The sequence below is a fragment of the Drosophila tropicalis genome, unplaced genomic scaffold (assembly GCF_018151085.1).
Source record: "Drosophila tropicalis isolate 14030-0801.00 unplaced genomic scaffold, ASM1815108v1 contig_845, whole genome shotgun sequence".
In the NCBI taxonomy this organism is placed as follows: domain Eukaryota; kingdom Metazoa; phylum Arthropoda; class Insecta; order Diptera; family Drosophilidae; genus Drosophila; species Drosophila tropicalis.
In genome coordinates, this window is record NW_027173338.1 from 10,658,430 (window position 1) to 10,678,788 (window position 20,359).

The 20,359-nt window shown below is 37.3% G+C and overlaps 4 protein-coding genes and 1 non-coding gene across 6 annotated transcripts; 4 read left to right on the forward strand and 1 right to left on the reverse strand.

Moving 5' to 3' along the window:
- The first annotated feature begins 6,137 nt into the window (after positions 1 to 6,137).
- On the forward strand, positions 6,138 to 12,344 carry Fatp1 (Fatty acid transport protein 1). The gene is made up of 6 exons (XM_068295353.1): positions 6,138 to 6,275; positions 6,331 to 6,411; positions 6,690 to 6,946; positions 10,167 to 10,814; positions 10,882 to 11,083; positions 11,141 to 12,344. The coding sequence occupies exons 3-6, from the start codon at positions 6,840 to 6,842 to the stop codon at positions 12,080 to 12,082; spliced, it is 1,899 nt and encodes a 632-aa protein (XP_068151454.1). The 5' UTR covers positions 6,138 to 6,275; positions 6,331 to 6,411; positions 6,690 to 6,839; the 3' UTR covers positions 12,083 to 12,344.
- A 1,380-nt stretch (positions 12,345 to 13,724) lies between these two features.
- LOC137580750 (uncharacterized) lies at positions 13,725 to 16,279 on the forward strand. Its single transcript, XM_068294868.1, has 4 exons — positions 13,725 to 14,406; positions 14,480 to 14,635; positions 14,983 to 15,988; positions 16,057 to 16,279. Exons 1-4 carry the CDS (start codon positions 13,895 to 13,897, stop codon positions 16,162 to 16,164), a joined length of 1,782 nt encoding a protein of 593 aa, XP_068150969.1. The 5' UTR covers positions 13,725 to 13,894; the 3' UTR covers positions 16,165 to 16,279.
- On the reverse strand, positions 16,266 to 17,137 carry LOC137580752 (large ribosomal subunit protein mL62). Its single transcript, XM_068294871.1, has 2 exons — positions 16,916 to 17,137; positions 16,266 to 16,848 (listed from the first exon to the last, which is right to left on the reverse strand). The coding sequence occupies exons 1-2, from the start codon at positions 17,066 to 17,068 to the stop codon at positions 16,399 to 16,401; spliced, it is 603 nt and encodes a 200-aa protein (XP_068150972.1). The 5' UTR covers positions 17,069 to 17,137; the 3' UTR covers positions 16,266 to 16,398.
- Positions 17,138 to 17,254: 117 nt separating this feature from the next.
- gkt (glaikit) lies at positions 17,255 to 19,522 on the forward strand. Of its 2 annotated transcripts, XM_068294869.1 has the most exons (5): positions 17,260 to 17,450; positions 17,509 to 18,028; positions 18,100 to 18,489; positions 18,603 to 19,200; positions 19,253 to 19,522. In XM_068294869.1, the coding sequence occupies exons 1-5, from the start codon at positions 17,375 to 17,377 to the stop codon at positions 19,382 to 19,384; spliced, it is 1,716 nt and encodes a 571-aa protein (XP_068150970.1). In that variant the 5' UTR covers positions 17,260 to 17,374; the 3' UTR covers positions 19,385 to 19,522. The 2 variants fall into 2 exon arrangements, with proteins under 2 accessions (XP_068150971.1, XP_068150970.1); XM_068294870.1 differs by lacking the exon at positions 19,253 to 19,522 and having other exon boundaries at positions 17,255 to 17,450; positions 18,100 to 18,464; positions 18,603 to 18,909.
- A 289-nt stretch (positions 19,523 to 19,811) lies between these two features.
- On the forward strand, positions 19,812 to 19,882 carry TRNAG-GCC (transfer RNA glycine (anticodon GCC)). Its single transcript has one exon. It is a non-coding gene; the product is annotated as a tRNA-Gly (tRNA).
- Positions 19,883 to 20,359: the final 477 nt, after the last annotated feature.

Sequence of the window (20,359 nt, forward strand, 5' to 3'; positions counted from 1 at the left end):
GTTTTCCACCGATTGTTCATATGGGAGCTTTATGATATAGTCACCCGGTCTTGCTCAAGTTTGGCTCAATCGTTGAAAGGTAAAGGTAATAAACTAACCAATGTTAAATTTCCCGACAAAAGCTTAGAAAAGAACGAAGTTATTAAGAAAAGTCACTGTTAGTGACTTTGTCGTTTGTATGGGAGCTATATGATATAGTGGTCCGATCCGGCTGAATCCGATATACAGACTGTTCAGTATTTACAGGCCTACATTCGAAATTTCAACTCTGCAGCTCTTACGGTCTAGGAGGAGTTTTCGTTGATCCAGACGGACGGAAGAACGGACAGACGGACATGGTTATATGGTCGGAGATGCTTCCTTCTATGCGTTGCACACTTCTGACCAAAAATAATATACCCTTTTTGAAAGGGTATAAAACAGAAAAAAAAAAAAACAAGTAGGCTGGAAGTTGTAGCACAACATTTCAGATAGGTAAAGAAATTAGTTTGAACGAAACCCCAGTTGAATTTTGTTATTCTTGTTTTTACTAAATTGATATTTCATCGGAATTGGCAAAACTAATCCAAAATGGATCCGGTTATCTTTTATCAACAAATGCGTCGAGCATCGAAACAGTCTATTTTGGCCGTTGCAAGATTTTGTATTACGACCAGTCTTCTGGCCAATGCCAGTCGATGCTGCTACGATTGGTATCTGGAGAGGATTCAGCTGAGCTTTAAGTGGCATTGCAGAGTCGAGTTTGCGGGTCTTTACATTGCTCTAACAGCAATAGTGCAGTTCGTAGCTGCTTTCATGTTGCTGGCCAAAAAGAAAAGACGAATTGCCGCTGCGATGCTGTCGGCGGTGCTCCATCTAAGATTGCTCACGGATCCGACGTTCTGGGATTTGCATATTTATATGAATATCTGTACATTGATCAGTGTCGTTCTGTTGAATATATATAAGCTGTGTTCCCATAGCTTTATGGCCTTTCTCTTCCTGACCCACTTGACATGGCGTCCAATTAGCCTTCTGTGGGATATTCTGAAGTACGCAACAAATATAACCATAGTGTTTATAATAATTGGACGCCGTCCGAAACTTGGCAATGCTTGTTTATTAATATCCATAGCCGTGCAAAGCTGGTGTCTGAATGCATGGTGGACTGTACCCTATGGCATAGAAACCATAAACAAAAGACAGATGCAGCACTTCTTTTTTTGGAATAGAATCGCCATGATTGGTGGCCTACTGACGTCCATCGTCCATCAACGTCTGTAAAATGCATTTCGAAATAATTATAAGCATGTATGTATGTTTTAATATACAGCGCAAATAAGTATTACATAAATTTTATTTCTATTTAATTCTAGCCATTGAAATTGAAATAATACAATTTCTTAATGGATCCAAGCACACAGCACACATAAAATACCCATACACTGGCAATGAAGCACTTTAAATGCAAAATGTACCTACTACAAAATGTTTGCGCCTACCGAAATTGCCGTTGACTGCATTTTACGAGCAAATAACCAGAGAGATGGAAATGGCGATGGTGAAGCAAGGAGAAGTATTCCCATTTATATGTGCTAGTATCCAGAATACCCAGCTGTTTCAACTGCAATGTCAACTTGGGCCAGGATGCATTGATTTATGCTCAGGATTCGTTCTGGTCTGGGTTAAGCTGCAATGCATGTGTCCCAGCTCTCTGCCAGACCATCTCAGACATGAATCTTCATTTGTAAATTACATTTTATATGGGTGTCGGACATACATACATACATACGGTCGGACATATGTTTCAATTAGTGCACAAATGAAGGGTCACAGGATATGCATATGATTGTTAACATTTACAAACGGATTTCAGTTTGCCACACACACACACACACACACACACACACACACACTATGAAGAGTTCGAGATATCAAGCTTAATTAAGGCAAAAGTGAACCCACCCCAGGATTCAAACAAACACTTATACGTCTATGGACGTATTTTGTTTGCTATGCTGGTAGAATCTACTGAAAGGATATTTACTGCAAGAGCTCTCTACTAATCGAATTTACAAAGACAATGCCAAAGCCTTTCATGATGAATTTCGAACTCTGTTTGTATTCATTTGCAAATGCATCTTCAATTTCATAAAGCAGTTGCAAATGCACAAACACATTGCCATTTGCTGCATTCCAAATATCCATTCAGGATTGACTCCATTACAGAAGGAATGTAAATCCATTTTGCATTTAAACTTTTAAGCTTCGAAAAAATGGCATGAAAAATGCAGTTTATAGGACATTATGCACTTTTGGAATCGTTTCTGTTTAAGCCTGCTTAGATTAATATACATTGCTGATTAGATTAGTATAATTGAATCCTAGCACCCTTAGGATTCAGCTTCCAATTCGAAAAGACTACAGAACTCCAGAATATCTCCAGAAATTGTTAGTTTCCTTGACGGCAGCCTTTCATGCCTTCCTTCCGGAGACACTTTCAATCCAAACATTTATGTTTTGAGTACATTGTATTTGTTTATTATTTAGTCGCCACCTTGTCCCAAGAGCCTTTGGCTTTTCCATTTCGATATCCATACTGTTTGCTAATAACTTGTTGCACACAGCCGCAAATCCCAGGCGTCTGCCATAAAAGCACTTAATCAAGTTAATAAAAATTGATGGCCTCCACGAGCAATTTGCCATACTAACAAGAATAAAAAGAGACTTATTTATATATACATACATATATCTATATGAAATAAGCTGTCATTTTGAAATCTTTCTTTATATATTTGTCTTGAAGTAGTTTGCAATTGATGCAGGTTACAAGACATTATAGGAAATATTGATTGATTCGTCTTTGTAAAATAATTAAATTTGCACAAAAATTCAAGTTAAACGAATATGTAGAGAATTTCATGAAAAGCAAAATGAAATGAAAGCATTTTCACAACTGTCATTGAAATGTCAACATAAATCTAGTGACAGCCAGTGCTGGCTGGTGCTTCTTTGGAGGTTTGGATGGCTCGCTGGCTCTCGAGTCTCAGCATGTCCTCAAACCAGTGTCGTGCCGAGGCTGCTCCTTTTCCCATACTACTATGCGACTTTTGTGCGCTGCGTGACGTAAATGCTGATGAATATTTCTCATCTGTTGTTTGTGGTTGGGTTGTGCTCTCCGGCGGTTTGCCTTGCAGTTTTGTTATATCGTGGATTTCAGAGTTGAGCTGCCTGGATGGTTGACTCCTGCCTCTTGTCTCCTGGCTCCTGGCTCCTGCAGCCAAATGGGCTTGTCAGTTTTGATGAACTATCTTTGGTGTTGCACCCCGCCTCCGCCCCCCTTTTGGCAAACGTTCGCAACCGGGTTCGTTGTCCATCGCTAATGCTAATGCCTCTGACAGAGATCTATGTGCGGTCTGATTCATTTGAGTCGCAAGTCTCAGGCTCAGGCTCAGGTCTCTCATGGTTGGAGAATAGCTTCAAGATGAGGTCACGTACAAGTCGCCTCGACATTGGCTGTCTTGTTTTGGCTTATTAAATGTTAGTTGGTTGTATTCTGCAATTCCAGACATTGGTTTCACTGGTATGTATTTAGTATTAATCTAGCTTAACTGTGACTAATGTTTGTCAAAAGGTTTTCCCCCAATGCCAAAGAACAGACAACCAACTCGAGAGACACAATGCAAACAATTAGATCGTCGACGTCCTATGGCAAAAGGGAGATAGTTAGAAAAAGTATAGAAAAGCATAAATGAATATTGAACTTCATAAACTATAAACATCAAAAATTAAGAAATTCTTCAAAAGACATGTTATTTTGTTAAAGTTGATTTAAAAATACTTTTAGAAAAAATGAAGAGAATCGTAAAAATAATAACTAATCCAAGAAAAACGAAGCTCTCAATGTATATCATGTAGATTACATCGAAACATAAATGAATATAAACATAGAGATTGCTGAATCTTATGTTCAATCTTCACTTTTTAGCTACATTAATGAAGTTAATTTAATCCTTTTGCGTAAAACAATATCAAATGAAAATATGTAGTTATTTCTCCAGAGATATAAGGAAATCAAATCAATTATCGTCTAGTATTCGTGACCTAGGGGGAAATCGTACCTTTACAGTATATTGTTTGCCAGTCGTTTGTGCACTTTGTGCGCCATAATTAAAGCATCAGAGAAAGTGAGTCCCCACTCTCTCACCCGAGAGAAAGGCAGGATGTAGGCGGCAGCTGGCTTTAACCAAATTACACTAATTGGGTTACCATATGACAAGGCAATGGAAATGCGACGAGTGTGACATTTGTTTGCCATCGCATCGCCTGTGTGTTATCCTGTGACCCATGAGTCGGCCCATTGTTCGTCGAGGCGTGGTTTGGCATAAGCCAGTACTCGATGTTGTTGCCGTCAACCAGTCAGTCAGCCAGTCATTCAGCCAGTTTGTTCTCCAGTTGGCGTGCTGTTTGTAATAAGCTGAAAATGATTTTCCGCATGCCAGTTGCTTTGACAGCTGAAATAACACACGCACAAACACACGAGTCGGAAGGAGCTTTCAGGACACACATGCACATACATACATGTATGTACATAAGTCATGCCTATTTGGGGGATTAATAGAGTGCGTCAAGTGTCAGGTGAAATGAAGAGCCTCTTATGCAAATGAATGATCCTATGCTGATGCTTCTCACGTGTTTTTCAATTTAATGCAAATACAAAGTGATTTCAGATAACATTTGTAGCCAAACTAGAAAGTGCTTTTGTGATTATATTCGTATGACGGGTTCTATAAAACTGTTTCCACTAGCCAATGGCGATGTAATATCCTCTAGCATACGATTCAATGACTCGGAACCCAAGACACAATCGTTCATGGTATAATTATTCCTTGCTTCAATATACACAGGGCAGCTACCCAGTTCATTCTCCTTGCTGCTCAGGATATACTGCAAGGCTGCACTGATTTTCTCCGAGCCCATATTAGCGGGTGGTTCCAGTTGCCTGCCAATTATTGCTGACGCCATACCCACAGGGGCCATGTGTTTTGCGGCTTCCATCTCGTTCACAGTCTTGAGGAGTCCAAATGTTTGGGCCGTCACCATGAGGCTACCAGACAACGTAACCACCCAACGTATGAAGGTATTCATAGAGAGTTTGAAAGTTTTTTTGTTTTTGTAAAACTTAAGTTTTTAATTAAGTCGGTTATTGCTTTGGTTAAAATAAATATATTAAGTGACAGCAATATAAAGACTACTAGCAATAAGAAATAAATTCATTTAAAGAATTAGATACTAAATATATGTACCTTCCATATCAATTTAAAGCCTTAAAAGGCCACAGCTTTTAGCTTCGAGACATTAGTAGGTTGGATTTTGTCATCCCTTGGAAAATATTAAGCCTTTCTAAAAGAAGGCACTAATAACAAGATTAACTTTTCCAACTTTTTGAATGTTTGGATAGAAGGGAGGGATGTATACGGTTGACTGGAACCGTCTTTAGTATTCCATATGAACGGATTCCAATAATGATTCTCATCTAATTTAAAAATGAATTTTAGTCCTTATTGTCCTTGGAAATAGCGGCATATATGTATCTGTGAGTAGGTCAAGGATGTAAAAGCATTCATCTAATCATCTAAAAAAATTATATTTTATTAAAACGTGTGAATTATATATTTCAATGATTCATTTTAAATAAAACTTATCTTTTATTTAATTCAACAAAACCTATAATAGAATTAATACTTGAATTTTTTGCGGTGTTGTTTTGTAATTAAAACGTCAACAAATATTGCTATAGTGATGCCAGAACGTGTTGGAATCAGCTGTCATTTGCTAGAGTTGCCAGACTTATTGCACTCGATAGTTCAATTGGAAAGCCGATAGTTATTAAAAAATAGAAAGAAAATCAAAACCAACATAAATGCAAATTAATTCTTCAATTTTAAACTCAAGTATTATAAATGAAAAATTTTAAATATTTATTGTGTGCCTTAGCCCACTTCTTGTTCGAACTAGTTCGTTCCTTGAAAAAAGCTCTACCAATCCACCCCCAATGAAAGCTTTTGCAGCAAAACAAAACAACTAACAGTATATGATTGCATCTATTATAAAAAAAGAAACTCAGCATATTTCGCTAAAAACTTTTAAAAAAGAAAATGCTCTTTCGCAAAGCTGGACGATTTCGTCGACAATTTTTACCCTTTTATATGTTTAATGGGTTTTTGTGACACGAATATCGTTATCAACGCTTGCGTTATAACAATCTAAATAATAATCAAAGGCCAGAACTTACAGTAAGTGGAAAAACATTTCTTGTACAGCTTTTACCTATTAATTTTTCGTTTTTAGCACAACAGCCTGCTGGACAACAACAATGTAAACAGCAACGTAATAATCAACATAGAGAATTGTGCACTTTATAGCAGCATTGTAAGAATCGTAGACAATTTTTCAATTCGTAGCTATCTTTTTAAACTGTCCCAGTAATTTAGTGATTTCCATATATTATCGCTTTAAAAAAAAATTAGAATATTACAAAACATTCATAGAACTTCTGTATACAGTTCTCTTTCAGTGTTATCATTCCATTATACTTTGCGAACAATTTGTTACTTTTGAATTGATCATTTTAACCCATCCCCAATTCTTCAACAGTCTGGCAACATTCTCTTTGACTGTTTTCTTGCTCTCTCACTCTCTTTTTGCAGCCCAGCACAGCTGATCGTTCGACAATAAACTATCGTCAACACCAAATTCAACAACAACGACATCGGCGCTTTTTAGTTATATTTCGTTATTTTTGCGCGACGGTTACATTCGGTTTGGCTCTGACCTTTGCCATATTGATATACAAAACAATGGGATGGTTTATAGCGGTATTCATAGCTCTCATTGCTGCGCTATTGACTCGGCCAGGCTGGCGTTGGTTTTACATAGCGGGAGCAACCGTCAAACGAGACTTAACGTGAGTCGGACACCCTATTCCCCCGCACTTTTTGTGTGTTTATGTGTACATACATACATATGTATGTGATGTGTGGATGATAAGTTTACAATAAACCAACAAAATGGTGTGAGATTTCCATATACAACAGAGAAACGAGAAAAAAATTTTTCTTTTGTCAATCCATCAGAGGCTTGAAACCACAGAAACCTCAAGCTCGAGATACAGACTTTGCTCCATGTACCCCATCATCATCATGACATTATATAGAGGAGAAAAACTAGTTTCAGCTTTTTTTAGGTCGCCAAAGAGAAAACTTGTTGGAAAAACATCTTTTCCCTCTATTAGAGTTTGCTATTGGTAAATGTAAACAAAATTAAATGAAATATTTCGTATTTTATTTATAGTTGCCAGCCCAGTCCATTGACTTTATCAGGTTCAAGGTCTCTTCTTGTTTTTTATATCGAAAATTCACTTTTGTTTAAAAAAAAACTAACCATTGAATGACGACGCATACGTTCATGTGTAGACCCAGACCCTGCCGCTGCGCATACTAATCAGGCGGAAGACTTTTGGTAGGTAGCTTACTGGCACAGTTACCTCCATTCAATTGGATTCGTTCGAATCGCGAAGTTCTTGAAAACGTACGCCAAAAGCTAGTTTTTCTCGTTCGCTTTACTCATCTGTGTCTCTTCTATTTGTGTAGTCAATTAAAATTGCGGAAGTAGCTTAAATTATTATACATTGACACCGAAGCTAAAATCATCGGAGATATCCATTTTGTAGATATTTAACCTTATAGAGCGACCCTTTGCTATAATTTATACACGAATTAGAACTCTCTCCCCCTCTCGCTCTGTCCTACTCACTTTTGCTTTCATTAAAAATTCAATGGATTCAATTAAAACTGTCTATGTGCAATGATTGGACTCTCTGTTCAAACTATTCAACACAAAAAAATTCTCAAAAATTCGACCCAATTACGTTTACAAAAACTAACCAAATATGTAAAATTCAACAAGTTGATCTTTGGCTAGTTTAGATGACAGCACAAACAGAAAAAGTTTTATGATTGATTAACCTAGTCAACAGTCAAATCCAATCCAAAAATGTCTTGCCAACATTTTGAAAATGAAATTTTTTAATATTTATGGTTATAAAATTTCAGTTTTCCCACAAAAAGTACATCAAAGATTGAGATTCACATATGTGTGTAATTAAAATTTGCTTGTTTATTGTTTATTTCATGCGACAATTTGCCATTGAAATATTCAATTTACTCAGCATAAATTTTTAGTACTATAATGACGCATTTGTGTTGACCAATTTTGCGGGAACAACACGTTAATACGAGTTGTGCACATATCACCTGAGAGAGTGAGTGAGATCAAGTTGCTTGGCTACAAGGTCACTGCGGAATAAGTCAAATTAACAATATTCTTAAGACTTCATTTTGAGTTGTTTTGCTTATTTATTTTCGTATTCTGTCGACTGGTCAGCCTTGTGCACATGGCTTTTAATTTGGCAAAAACCAACACATACATATAAACCTATTAAGTGTATTACCAGAGAAATATCTAGATTGGAATCGTCTACACAACAAACCACTTGACTGTACAAAAGTTATACGGTCATAATTAAAAGACCCACTAAATACATGCATAATGAGATTTAACTCCCTGCTGCCATGGGAAACAATCCTAAATTGCTTAAGCTCCACATTTAGCCCCCATATATAGAAATAATCTTATCAATATGCAGCTCCCCGTCGAGTCCGATTAGTACAAAGTACACAAGGTTCTCATGCTAAATCGATTTCTCAAGTGTTTGCAAGTGTTTGAAGAAATAATAATAATATACTACTACCTCTCTTGATAAGTGATTAGTGGAAGCTATAGTTCAATATTCATTCCATTCATAATCATATTATGATATGCTCTGAATGTGCTTAAGCGGAGAAATTTGATATTTGTGTGTTTGTTGCATACGCTAAGCTTGTTAAGCCATGCGAAACTCTTTAGTTAATTGACTAGCAAAATCTTAATTTAGTAATATAATAGGCATTTAATTTTAATGAGGAAATGTCATCATATTGATATTTAATTTGTTTTCAGTTTAATACATTTCACTTGGACGACCTTTGACCATCTTAGGTCCGCTTAGTAAAATTATCAGTTATGTGTTATAAGTTTTATAAACAAAGATGACTAATAACCATTTACGAGGAATCATTTTACAACTTAAGAATAAAAACTGTTTTCCATTTTTAGCTAAAGTTCGTTCAACTTAAAACCTTTAATTTCATTGTTTGTTTTAAACTAAAGTCAATGAAATCAAGGTTTTCATATACGACATTTTAATATTCCTTTGGAGATTGCAAGAAAAACATTTAGATAGTCCTTACAACTGACTGGAATAACTGAGAACAAAGGTCAAAATATCTCTTGTCGGTTTCACTTTTAAATCTTAGAATTAAGAAACGAAAGTTCCAATTTTCTTTTCTTTTTTTTTTTTTTGTGTGAAACATTGGCTAAAAGAGCTACGATCTCAAAACGAACCCTAGTCGAGTTAAGGAATGACTTAAATTCATCTTAATAGATCGTCATCTTTCATGAGTTCTAAGTAATGATCGAAAATTTACAGAATTAGAGGCTGCGATGCTGAAAGCCCTACAAGGCCCAGAGATCGAGATACTTTCGGAGATATTAGTTCTGAAATGAACTTTATTACTTTAGTCTAGTGTTTATATGTAACTTCGTACCAATCATTTACTATTTCCCACAATAGTCTTTGTTTTGTGAGGTACTTTTCATTGCTCTTACTGTGTTCATCTCTTGATGCAAAAACTGGAAACTTGGGAATAAACACTCCTGATAGCTACTGTACAGTGGTATTTCCTTTTGCTGATAAACTAAACGATAGCGATATTAATAACTTTGGTTAGACATTACGTAAGTAACAGGTAATGTTACTACCTAACATGGTTAAAAGTTAAAATAAGGAAATCTTTCAATCATAATCTCTGGCCTTAATAAAAGTCCAAATATATATAGTCTTTTGAGAGTCATTGCTCGCCGTTGGTTATCACGTCGAATTGCAACCAAAATTGCGCTAATCGTCGTGTATATTATTTGGTCATATCTCGAGGTGTGGGGTTATTTTTACAATCGTACATGAGATTGAACCGATCGATAATGCTTATCACTAATCCCACTCCGCTTTTTCTCCTCCCTGTTTATAGAGCACTCTGGGCATACATCAAGCTGTTGCGTTATACCAAACGTCACGAGCGTCTTAATTACACAGTTGCGGATGTTTTTGAACGCAATGTTCGAGCCCATCCCGATAAAGTGGCCATCGTGAGTGAGACACAAAAATGGACATTCCGTCAGGTGAACGAGCATTCCAATAAAATTGCCAATGTCTTGCAAGCCCAAGGCTATCAGAAAGGAGATGTTGTCGGATTACTACTCGAAAATCGTGCTGAATATGTTGCCACTTGGTTGGGTCTATCGAAAATTGGTGTCATCACACCTTTGATCAATACAAATCTTCGTGGACCTTCCCTGCTGCACAGCATCACAGTGGCCCATTGTACGGCTTTGATTTATGGAGAAGATTTTACTGAAGCCATTGGAGATATAACCAAAGATTTGCCCACTAATATAACCCTCTATCAATTCAATAACGAGAACAATAACAGTGAGGTAAAACCATCCACGAGTGAAGGCGATGTCAAGAAGCAAGTGAAGAATTTAAATGAACTTTTGGTCGCCGCCAGCACAGAGAAACCGAATAAGTCGAATGTTAATCATCACGATAAATTGGTTTATATCTATACATCCGGCACAACGGGTCTACCCAAAGCTGCTGTTATCTCTCATTCACGGCAAGTAGACGAAAATTGATGTTGTACCTGTAATTTAGTAATTTATGTCCTTCCTTTCTTGCTGCAGTTATCTCTTTATAGCCGCTGGCATTCATTATACCATGGGATTCCAAGATGACGATATATTCTATACACCTTTGCCTCTCTACCATACAGCTGGTGGTATTATGTGCATGGGTCAATCGGTGCTCTTTGGTTCCACCGTCTCCATACGCAAAAAGTTCTCGGCTTCCAATTATTTCGCTGACTGTAATAAGTATAATGCCACGGTAAGTCCCTGTTCTTTTTATTTATAGTCCCTGATTGATTATTTATTTTCTTTGTAGATTGGTCAATACATTGGTGAAATGGCTCGCTATATTCTGGCTACCAAACCCTCGGAATACGATCAAAAGCATCGTGTCCGCTTGGTCTTTGGCAACGGCTTGCGTCCTCAGATTTGGCCACAGTTTGTGGAGCGTTTCAATATCCCCAAGGTGGGTGAATTTTATGGTGCCACCGAGGGAAATGCTAATATAATGAATCATGACAACACGGTGGGAGCTATTGGTTTCGTATCCCGTATATTGCCTCAGATCTATCCCATATCGATAATACGCGCTGATCCTGACACTGGTGAACCAATCCGCAACGCCAATGGTCTATGTCAATTGTGTAAACCAAACGAACCTGGTGTGTTTATTGGTAAAATCGTCAAAGGCAATCCCTCTCGTGAATTTCTGGGCTATGTCGATGAAAAGGCCTCAGCGAAAAAGGTGGTCAAGGATGTTTTCAAACACGGCGATATGGCTTTCCTATCGGGTGATCTTCTGGTAGCCGATGAGAAGGGTTATTTGTATTTCAAGGATCGGACTGGTGACACTTTCCGTTGGAAGGGTGAGAATGTCTCTACCAGTGAAGTGGAGGCTCAAGTTAGCAACGTGGCCGGCTACAAGGACACAGTCGTCTATGGCGTCAATATACCGCATACAGAAGGACGTGCTGGCATGGCTGCCATCTATGATCCACAGCGAGAAATCGATCTAAATGAATTTGCCATAAAATTATCAAAAGTTTTGCCCGCATATGCAAAACCGCAATTCATAAGATTGCTAACCAAAGTTGATTTAACCGGCACCTTCAAGTTACGCAAAGTCGATCTGCAAAAGGAGGGCTATGATCCTAATGCGATCAAGGATTCATTGTACTATCAAACGTCGAAGGGACGTTATGAATTGCTTACCCCAGAAGCCTATGATCAAATTCAACGCAATGAATTGCGCTTCTGAATCAAATCGAAGAGACCGACCGAGAGAAAATCTAAATGTTTTCTTTTTGCCCCCATAATATGCTGTTAATTAATTTTTAAGGTCTGAGATTGTGAGATGAGTTAGTTATTTAGAGACACTAGACACACATCCGTAGGCTAGTGATCACCCAAGCACTTTATATTTACATGACAACAAAAAGGAGAAAAAGAAACTTTTAGTTGGTAATAGATTTTTTTAAAACATATTTTTCACTGTCAATAAAATACATTTTTCAACAAAATTTTCTATACTTTTATTTCATTTTCAATGAACTATTGAACTGTGTAATTTTAATCGCTAATTATGATTCATATTATTTGTTTTACGCATTTTAAACGATTCGATTTGCTTTTTGTTGTATTGAACAACCTTGCTGAATGCAATTCTGTTTAGATATCTACATATACTCTAGAAGTGTATGTGTATAGCAAATAAATAAAACTGACTCTTTGTCAATAATTCTAGTATTTTATTTAACATTTGCCGGCGGAATGCCAAAAGCCCTCTTGCATACAAATTACCCCACTCAATAACTGCCATTAGTTAATAAATACACGGGCGAAAAAGCGCGTTGGGAAGTATATATGTACCAATGTATTAAGGCAGTCAATTTGTATTGTCTTTGCTATACCCTTAGATAGGGGTATACATATAAAGTTTGTAAAGACATTCCGATCAATATGAAGTTAGATGTAACAACTTGAACTGAAAACTATATATCGAATACAATACACAAGATCAGCCTAGAGATCTCCTCTTGCAAAATATTTACTAGGGTATAGAAAAATCGATATTGTCATTTGGTTTATTTGTTCATCGATCTATGTCAATAAGTTTGTATTTGTTAATGTTGACTGACAATGAACTTGAACTTGAAAGGGCTCAATTTGCATCAATAAAAAGAAGCTACATACGTGAAACCAAAGTCGATCTGCATTGCATATATATAATAAATGTGTCACAGGAATATTGTGATGTAATTCGAGTTTTTCATGACCATCTGAATCCAATATTTGTAAACATTATTGGAAATGTGAATACTAAATTCAGTTTGACTATGTAATGGATTAACAACATGCAAAATACTTATCAGTTTTGGGATTCGTTTTGAATTTATTTTTACTTATTTTAATCTATTATGTTTTATGTTGAAAATTATAGTTTGCCAGAATTTTAAAACTTCTTAAAGATTACATTGATTCACTTAATATTTTTTGCAACTTTTGCATTTTTTCAAACTTGACAATTTTCAAGCCCAAATCTAAGCTTAAACAATTTAAAATTTTCCAATTTTTAGAATTTAATGCAAATTTTTATTTATTTCATGAATTTCTTTGTGTTCATGGTAGAAAAAAGTTTAAAGAAATAAACAAAAGATTTTAAAATTTACATTATTTTGTGCAAAAAATATGAAAATGTCAAAGAGTTTAAATAATAATATTAGCAAGTAATGCAATTTGATTTTCTTCTTTTCTTTTTTTTTCAGCATTTCCCAATATTTTATGGAAATTTTGAAATAATAATTTTCGAAGAGTTGCCCCAGCTTGAAAATACTATTTTAATTCTGTGTGAATAGCAAAAAACAAAAAAAAAACCTTTACATTCATGTAAGATCCGTTATCAGTAGACGACATATACTTGGCGTGAAAGGGAAAAAACGCATTCCAGTATAAAGAAGATCATTGCGGATGCAATATACGTGTGTGTGTGTAAATGTGTGAGTGTTTGTGTCAGTGTGTGCTTTCGATTGATTACTTTGTAGGAGCAACTTTTAATTAAAAGTTACCAACGATGTCCAAGGACGAGGCAGTGCTCTTTACCATAGTAATACCCACAACTGTGGAGGAAGAACGTTTGAAAAATCAAGGGACTCAACAGAATTCTGGAACTGGCGGAGCATCAGTCGTTCAATTGAACGATAAAGTGGGGAATAAATCAAATGAATTGCCTAGAATACAATTCACAGCCTCATCGAGTGATCTTTTGGAAGACTTGCCGCTGGAGACACCCCAAGAGTTGGTTGTACGACAGATTCTGAGTAAATTCCATATAGAAAATGTCATGTGGTCTTTGAATGTGGAGGGCACTCAATATCATGTGCAATTCTCCATGGAGTACGATGAGACATACGAACTTCTCTATGAAACATTACAGGATTGGGGTATAGGCGATAGAGAGGGTTCCTCGATTTCAGTAATCAGCTGTTTGGTCCACAAATCCTCCCAAGGATCGAGGAAGGAAACAATTTCAGCGGAACAAGAGGACTTTCAACAGGAATCAGAAGAAGCCCGCACACATAGTAAGTAAGTTTTTTATTCAAATTATTGAAAATTGTCAGAAATATGATTGAAATTGTCTCGTTTACTTTACCTTTAGTTATTCCCGCTTGCCCAATGCCCAACAGAAACATGGTGCTTGGACTCGTTTCATGAATTCGGTTCGTTCACGCCTGAATGTGGCCCAAATTGTACGGAATGTACGGCAGGATGCAACCATTACTTTTGATTTTTGTATACTCCTGATATCAGCAGCGTAAGAGAAACCTACAATTTGAAGTTTCAAAATGGAAATTCAAAGGACTCAGTATTTTCCTTATATCCCTATTTTTGAAATTTTCTAAGTTTTAATCTAAGATTTTTGACATTAGATCATCTTATCGATACTGCGTGGTTTTGGAAATTTATGGTCATAGTTTTTTATGATCATTATGACCGTTATTTCATAAAATTTTATAAATATAATTTGAAGTCAGATTTTAAAAGAACTCTTAAATAATCAAAATTCGAATTTTATATTCAATTATCTAAAACATTAACTAAAACACCTACGAAATTTTAAAAAATATTAACCGTTTCTTTCTTTGCTCATTATTTTTGCAGTATTTTGGCCTCATTCGGTCTGGTGGAGAACAGCACCATATTCCTGGCATCCAGTATGTTAATCTCACCCCTAATGGGTCCTATCATAGCCGCAATTTTCGGAACAGTCATAGAAGATCGTTCATTGCGTCGACTGGGAATGATCAATGAATTGATTGGAATTTTAATGGCCACTTTGGTGGGATTCCTATTTGGTTTGATTGTCTGTACGACAGACAAACGATATGGCATTGGCGAAGGTCTAACCGAGGAGATGCTGTCACGTTGTGATCTTCATTCGCTAATTGTGGGCATATTCACGGCGATACCGAGTGGGGCAGCTGCAGCCATTGGCATATTGGGCGGTAATATTGGTTCATTGGTGGGCGTGGCAATATCAGCATCTTTACTGCCGCCGGCTGTTAATTCGGGTTTGCTTTGGGCTGTTGCCTGCATATACAAATATTTCGAAAACGACGATAATCTCTATCGAGACGTAATCAAATCGAGAACATATTCGGATAACCAAGCTAAAGAATTGGCCATATTGGGTTCGATTAGCATGTGCTTGACATTGTCCAATGTTTTGTGTGTCTATGTCATGGGAATTTTAGTGCTTAAGATTAAGGAAATTGCTCCAGTGATTGGTCGAAAGAATAGTCAATTTTGGAAACATGATATTAAGTTTGCCCGTCATAGTCACGGTAAGGATTTGACAACCGAGGTGGATATCATTGACGAAATGTTGGCCAATTTGCCCCAGGAGGATCAGCAGGCTTTGGGACTAAAATCGGAAGATTTTCGCCGTCATTTGCATGGTAATGATCATCATCATCAGCTCACCTGGTCACCTTTGAGTGATCGTCATAGTTTTACCACTCAGCCGGGAACTTTCTCCACTATACATCGTCTGGAGCAATTATATACAAAGAGGATTAACACAACAGACGACCATACACCTCAAGGACCAAGTCTTAGTCGTCGTTCGACCCAAAGAGGAAATGAGTTAACTGTGCCAGTGCAACCGGTAAGCCCAGATGGGATTATACATATATCCTTTTTTTATGTTATTCTAAAGTAAACTATTTTTCACAGAGACCACGCTTTGCCACAATGCCATCGGCTACGTCTTTGATACCCAAAGATTTTATCCTTGAAGTGCCTAGCAAACGGTTCACCGTGACACCAGCTTTTGAAAATTAGCTACAATAACTTGTTAACTATTTAGTCTCTTTATAATTTTTCATGTTATGTTATATATGTGCATCTTCTTGTCTTGAGCTAGTAAATAAAATTTAAAGTAATTTATCGACTAGAATTTTATATGTCCGGAAATCTATTTTCAATTTAAGCAATTTCTGATAAAAATTTAAAAATAATTTCCTAATTTAATATTTAACAAAATCTTCTTATGTAATAATTAAATACAAGAAAAATCTATAACTCAACTCCAGAAGGCCCCTGACGATCAGCCTTGACCTGGGCTCGACTGCGTTTCAATTGCAAGCGCTCACGGACTGCCTTTTCTTGGCGTCGCCGTAGTTTCTCTAGTGTCTCCTCGCTGGGTCCTGGCGCCGCTTCCACCTCTTGGGCTCGTATTAGAGTGCGCAACTTTTCCAAAGCATCGGCCAGATTCATCTGCTGGGAGCGAGTAAGATCGCTTTTAATGAAATAGTAACCATCTTTAGTTATCTTATTGTGTAGAGCCTTGAGTAGCTTGTCCCGTGTCTCCTGAGACAGCCAATCCGCTTCGACCACCTTGAAGCGGAGGTCGACTTTGGTATTGACTGTATTCACATGCTGACCTCCGGGACCAGAGCTACGACTGTAGGTGATCTCTAATTTGTTGATGGGTATAAATCCATTGAACTTTTTACTACCGCTGGGCTGTTCATTGTTGGAGGAGGGGACAGATGGCGATTACTATTAGGCAAAGGAATAAAAATACTCTTACCGGTGGCGGTGGAGGCGTGTAGAGTTGGAGTCGGGCATTCGGATAGATTTTGTCCAAGGATATATCACTATTATATGACAATTGACGACCCAGCAAAGGGGGACTGTTGTTTTGTCTCAAAACTTTAATAAATTCTCGTGTTATTTTATTCATTTTGGTTACAAAAAAAAAAACAGACAGCTGACAACTAAATGTCTGGCAGCCCTATTACAAAGTTTTCGATAGGTTTTGCTCCGGAATGTCGATTTTCGATAGGTTTTGCTCCGGAATGTCGATTAACCGATACATTTTGCTCCGGAATGTCGATTAACCGATAGAAACGATGTAGATAAATCGTTAATGTCATTTAGTGTGACCGCACCATGTAGATAAAGAATCAACAAGCGCTTGTTTTTTTGCTTGTTTTGTTTTGCGGCTTTTTATTTGTTGCTGTTTAATTAATATACCTGGTTTAACAAAATGAAGGAATGTCCATATGGAGAAAAATGTTACAGGAAAAATCCAATACACTTTGGGGAGTTCAGTCACAAGCATTGTGAGTTTCTACCTCTAGAATACTTTGTTGCAATTTCTAAAATTTAATAATTGTTTAGTGGATGAAATCTATGAAAAGGCCAACTCCAATGGTAGCTACGACATACCGGGGAAATACTCCAGTGAACTAATTAACACGCAACTTAAACTGCTGGAAAAATTGTTCCCCAAGAGCCAAGCCAAGGTGGATGCAGTGCCACCGGCTCAGCCAGAGTCGACCTCTAAACCCAAAATCGAAGAGAATGCTCCAACACCAAGTACAAGTCGCGGTGGATCTTCACAGGTCAAGGATACCTCCAATCTGGCCAAGAAACAAAAGCTAACCGATCGAAATATACGCGACTATATTCCTGTTGTGGTTGAACGTGGCCTCATGGCCGGGAAACTGGAAAAGGCAGCTCCTTATAATATGTTTCTGACGGCCATTACCGATTCGAAGCCAACGCATACCGAACCTCTGAGTGTAACCTTGCAGGAGATATTAGACGAAAGTCTGGGTGAGATTGAGAGCACCGTACAAATCAATTTTATGGTGGACATTGGCTGGCTACTGGGACACTATTACTTTGCAGGCATTTTGTATGGAATGAATGATCGATCTTTTGAAATCAGTTACATATCTCGCTTATCGTTTATATATTTTCCAACAGGGCTAAACCTCTGCTAGTCCTTTATGGCGATGAATCGCCCGAATTGCTTAATATTAGCAAACTGAAGCCTCAGGTTACAGCGATCAAGGTACAAATGCCCACACCATTTGCCACATCTCATACCAAAATGATGCTACTCGCATATACAGATGGCTCTATGCGCGTGGTTATATCCACAGCGAATCTGTACGAGGACGATTGGCATAATCGTACCCAAGGTGTTTGGATTAGTCCACGACTACCAGCATTGAGCGAGGAGGCGGACACAGCGGCTGGTGAATCGAAAACCGGATTCAAGCAGGATCTTATGCTCTATTTGGTGGAGTACAAACTAAGCCAGTTGCAGCCTTGGATAGCTCGTATACGTAAGAGTGACTTCAGTGCCATCAAGTGAGGGAATTAGTTGAGAGAATTTTATATATTTCTTTTCTATATTTCTTCTATCTCATATTTTACTTTTTATACTCCTTACTTTCTCTCTAATGTGATCAATTTCCTTTTAGTGTCTTTCTTATTGCATCTGTACCTGGCGGACATCGTGAAGGATCTGTTCGTGGCCATCCTTGGGGACATGCTCGTCTGGGCTCTCTGTTGGCCAAGCATGCTGCATCTGTTGAGGATCGGATACCAGTTGTGTGTCAAAGTTCCAGCATTGGCAGCCTAGGACCAAATGTTCAGGCCTGGATTCAACAGGATTTCGTAAACAGTTTGCGCAAGGATTCATCTACTGTGGGACGCTTGCGTCAATTGCCGCCGTTCAAAATGATCTATCCCAGTTTCGGAAATGTCTCACGTAGTCATGATGGAATGCTAGGCGGAGGTTGTCTCCCATATGGCAAGAATACCAATGATAAGCAACCCTGGCTCAAAGAGCATTTGCAGCAATGGAAATCTGGTGATCGTCATCGCAACCAGGCAATGCCCCATATTAAATGCTATACACGATACAATCTAGAGAATCAGTCGGTCTATTGGTTTGTCCTTACCTCAGCAAATCTCTCAAAAGCTGCCTGGGGTTCATTCAATAAGAATTCCAACATCCAACCATGTCTACGCATTGCAAACTATGAGGCAGGTGTCCTATTCCTACCCAGATTTGTGGTATGTCAAACATCCATCCCGAAAAACAAGGTTTCTGATATATTTATTTTAGACTGGTGAGGAGACTTTTCCATTGGGCAATCGGCGTAATGATGTACCCGCCTTTCCAATGCCTTATGATGTTCCATTGACACCCTACGGACCAGATGATACTCCTTTCCTAATGGACTATCTACAGGGATGAGCATCTGCTGTGATCAATGTAAAAAGTGAAAAGTTGCTTAAATAAGCCAGTTATGGATAAAAAAAACTTAATAAAATATTTCAGAAATGTTATTTAACAGGAAAACGAGGTAGAATCTCGAACTTAAAAAAATGAAAAGTATTTTATACATATCTTTCAATCGTTGACACAATTTAATGCATTTTTTGTCTTTTCTCCCTTTAACTGATTGTGAGTCGTTTTTCCAAGAGAATCAGACAAATAGTTAAAATGTAATGGACATATGTATTTAGTCAATTAGTAAGTTACATGAAATCTGAATGGAACTATAGAAACATTTTAAATATAGTTTGTCGTATTAGATAAGCAAATACGACTTCATTGTTTAAACTTTGATGTGTATTTGCATAAAAGCTTATATAGTACTGGAGTGATAAATCCAGCACAAGCATCGGTGGTTCAGTGGTAGAATGCTCGCCTGCCACGCGGGCGGCCCGGGTTCGATTCCCGGCCGATGCAACTTACTTTTTTTATAATTTAAATTTATAAATAATTTTTTTTTTTTTTAATATAGTTCACAAGTTTTCCTAAATAATATTTAAAATACTTCATTTTAAAACCTTAAGCAATATTTTAGATTAAGCGATGACGTACATATGTGTATCGTGTATGTGTATGTAGCGTTTTCAACTCTATATATCCAGGTGTAGATTTAATTGGTCTCCACTGAGTCAACGATTAGGTTTAGATATCCAGCTGTGTATAGAAATCACTGTCAGTTTCAATTCTGCGCGCAAATTTTTCAAACATAGTTAAATGGTTTTGGTGGGCTATCATTGTTTACCAATTAGTTTTACCTTCTTTTATAAAACTCAATTATTATATTAATTTAGACGTGCAATTCAAGAATATCATAATTTTTATAGTTTTAAGAAAACAAAATTGAATATTAAATGGCGGGCTTACATTTTGGGCACACGGCAACCATATCAAATG

Coding starts and splice junctions, on each gene's coding strand:
- Fatp1 (XM_068295353.1), top strand. CDS start 6,840: ATGGGATGGTTTATAGCGGTATTCATAGCTCTCATTGCTGCGCTATTG. Junction 10,815..10,881: donor GCTGTTATCTCTCATTCACG/GCAAGTAGACGA, acceptor TTCTTGCTGCAG/TTATCTCTTTATAGCCGCTG. Junction 11,084..11,140: donor GTAATAAGTATAATGCCACG/GTAAGTCCCTGT, acceptor TTTTCTTTGTAG/ATTGGTCAATACATTGGTGA.
- LOC137580750 (XM_068294868.1), top strand. CDS start 13,895: ATGTCCAAGGACGAGGCAGTGCTCTTTACCATAGTAATACCCACAACT. Junction 14,407..14,479: donor GAAGCCCGCACACATAGTAA/GTAAGTTTTTTA, acceptor CTTTACCTTTAG/TTATTCCCGCTTGCCCAATG. Junction 14,636..14,982: donor ATACTCCTGATATCAGCAGC/GTAAGAGAAACC, acceptor TTATTTTTGCAG/TATTTTGGCCTCATTCGGTC.
- LOC137580752 (XM_068294871.1), bottom strand. CDS start 17,068: ATGAATAAAATAACACGAGAATTTATTAAAGTTTTGAGACAAAACAAC. Junction 16,849..16,915: donor ACACGCCTCCACCGCCACCG/GTAAGAGTATTT, acceptor AACAATGAACAG/CCCAGCGGTAGTAAAAAGTT.
- gkt (XM_068294869.1), top strand. CDS start 17,375: ATGAAGGAATGTCCATATGGAGAAAAATGTTACAGGAAAAATCCAATA. Junction 17,451..17,508: donor GGAGTTCAGTCACAAGCATT/GTGAGTTTCTAC, acceptor ATAATTGTTTAG/TGGATGAAATCTATGAAAAG. Junction 18,029..18,099: donor TATTACTTTGCAGGCATTTT/GTATGGAATGAA, acceptor ATTTTCCAACAG/GGCTAAACCTCTGCTAGTCC.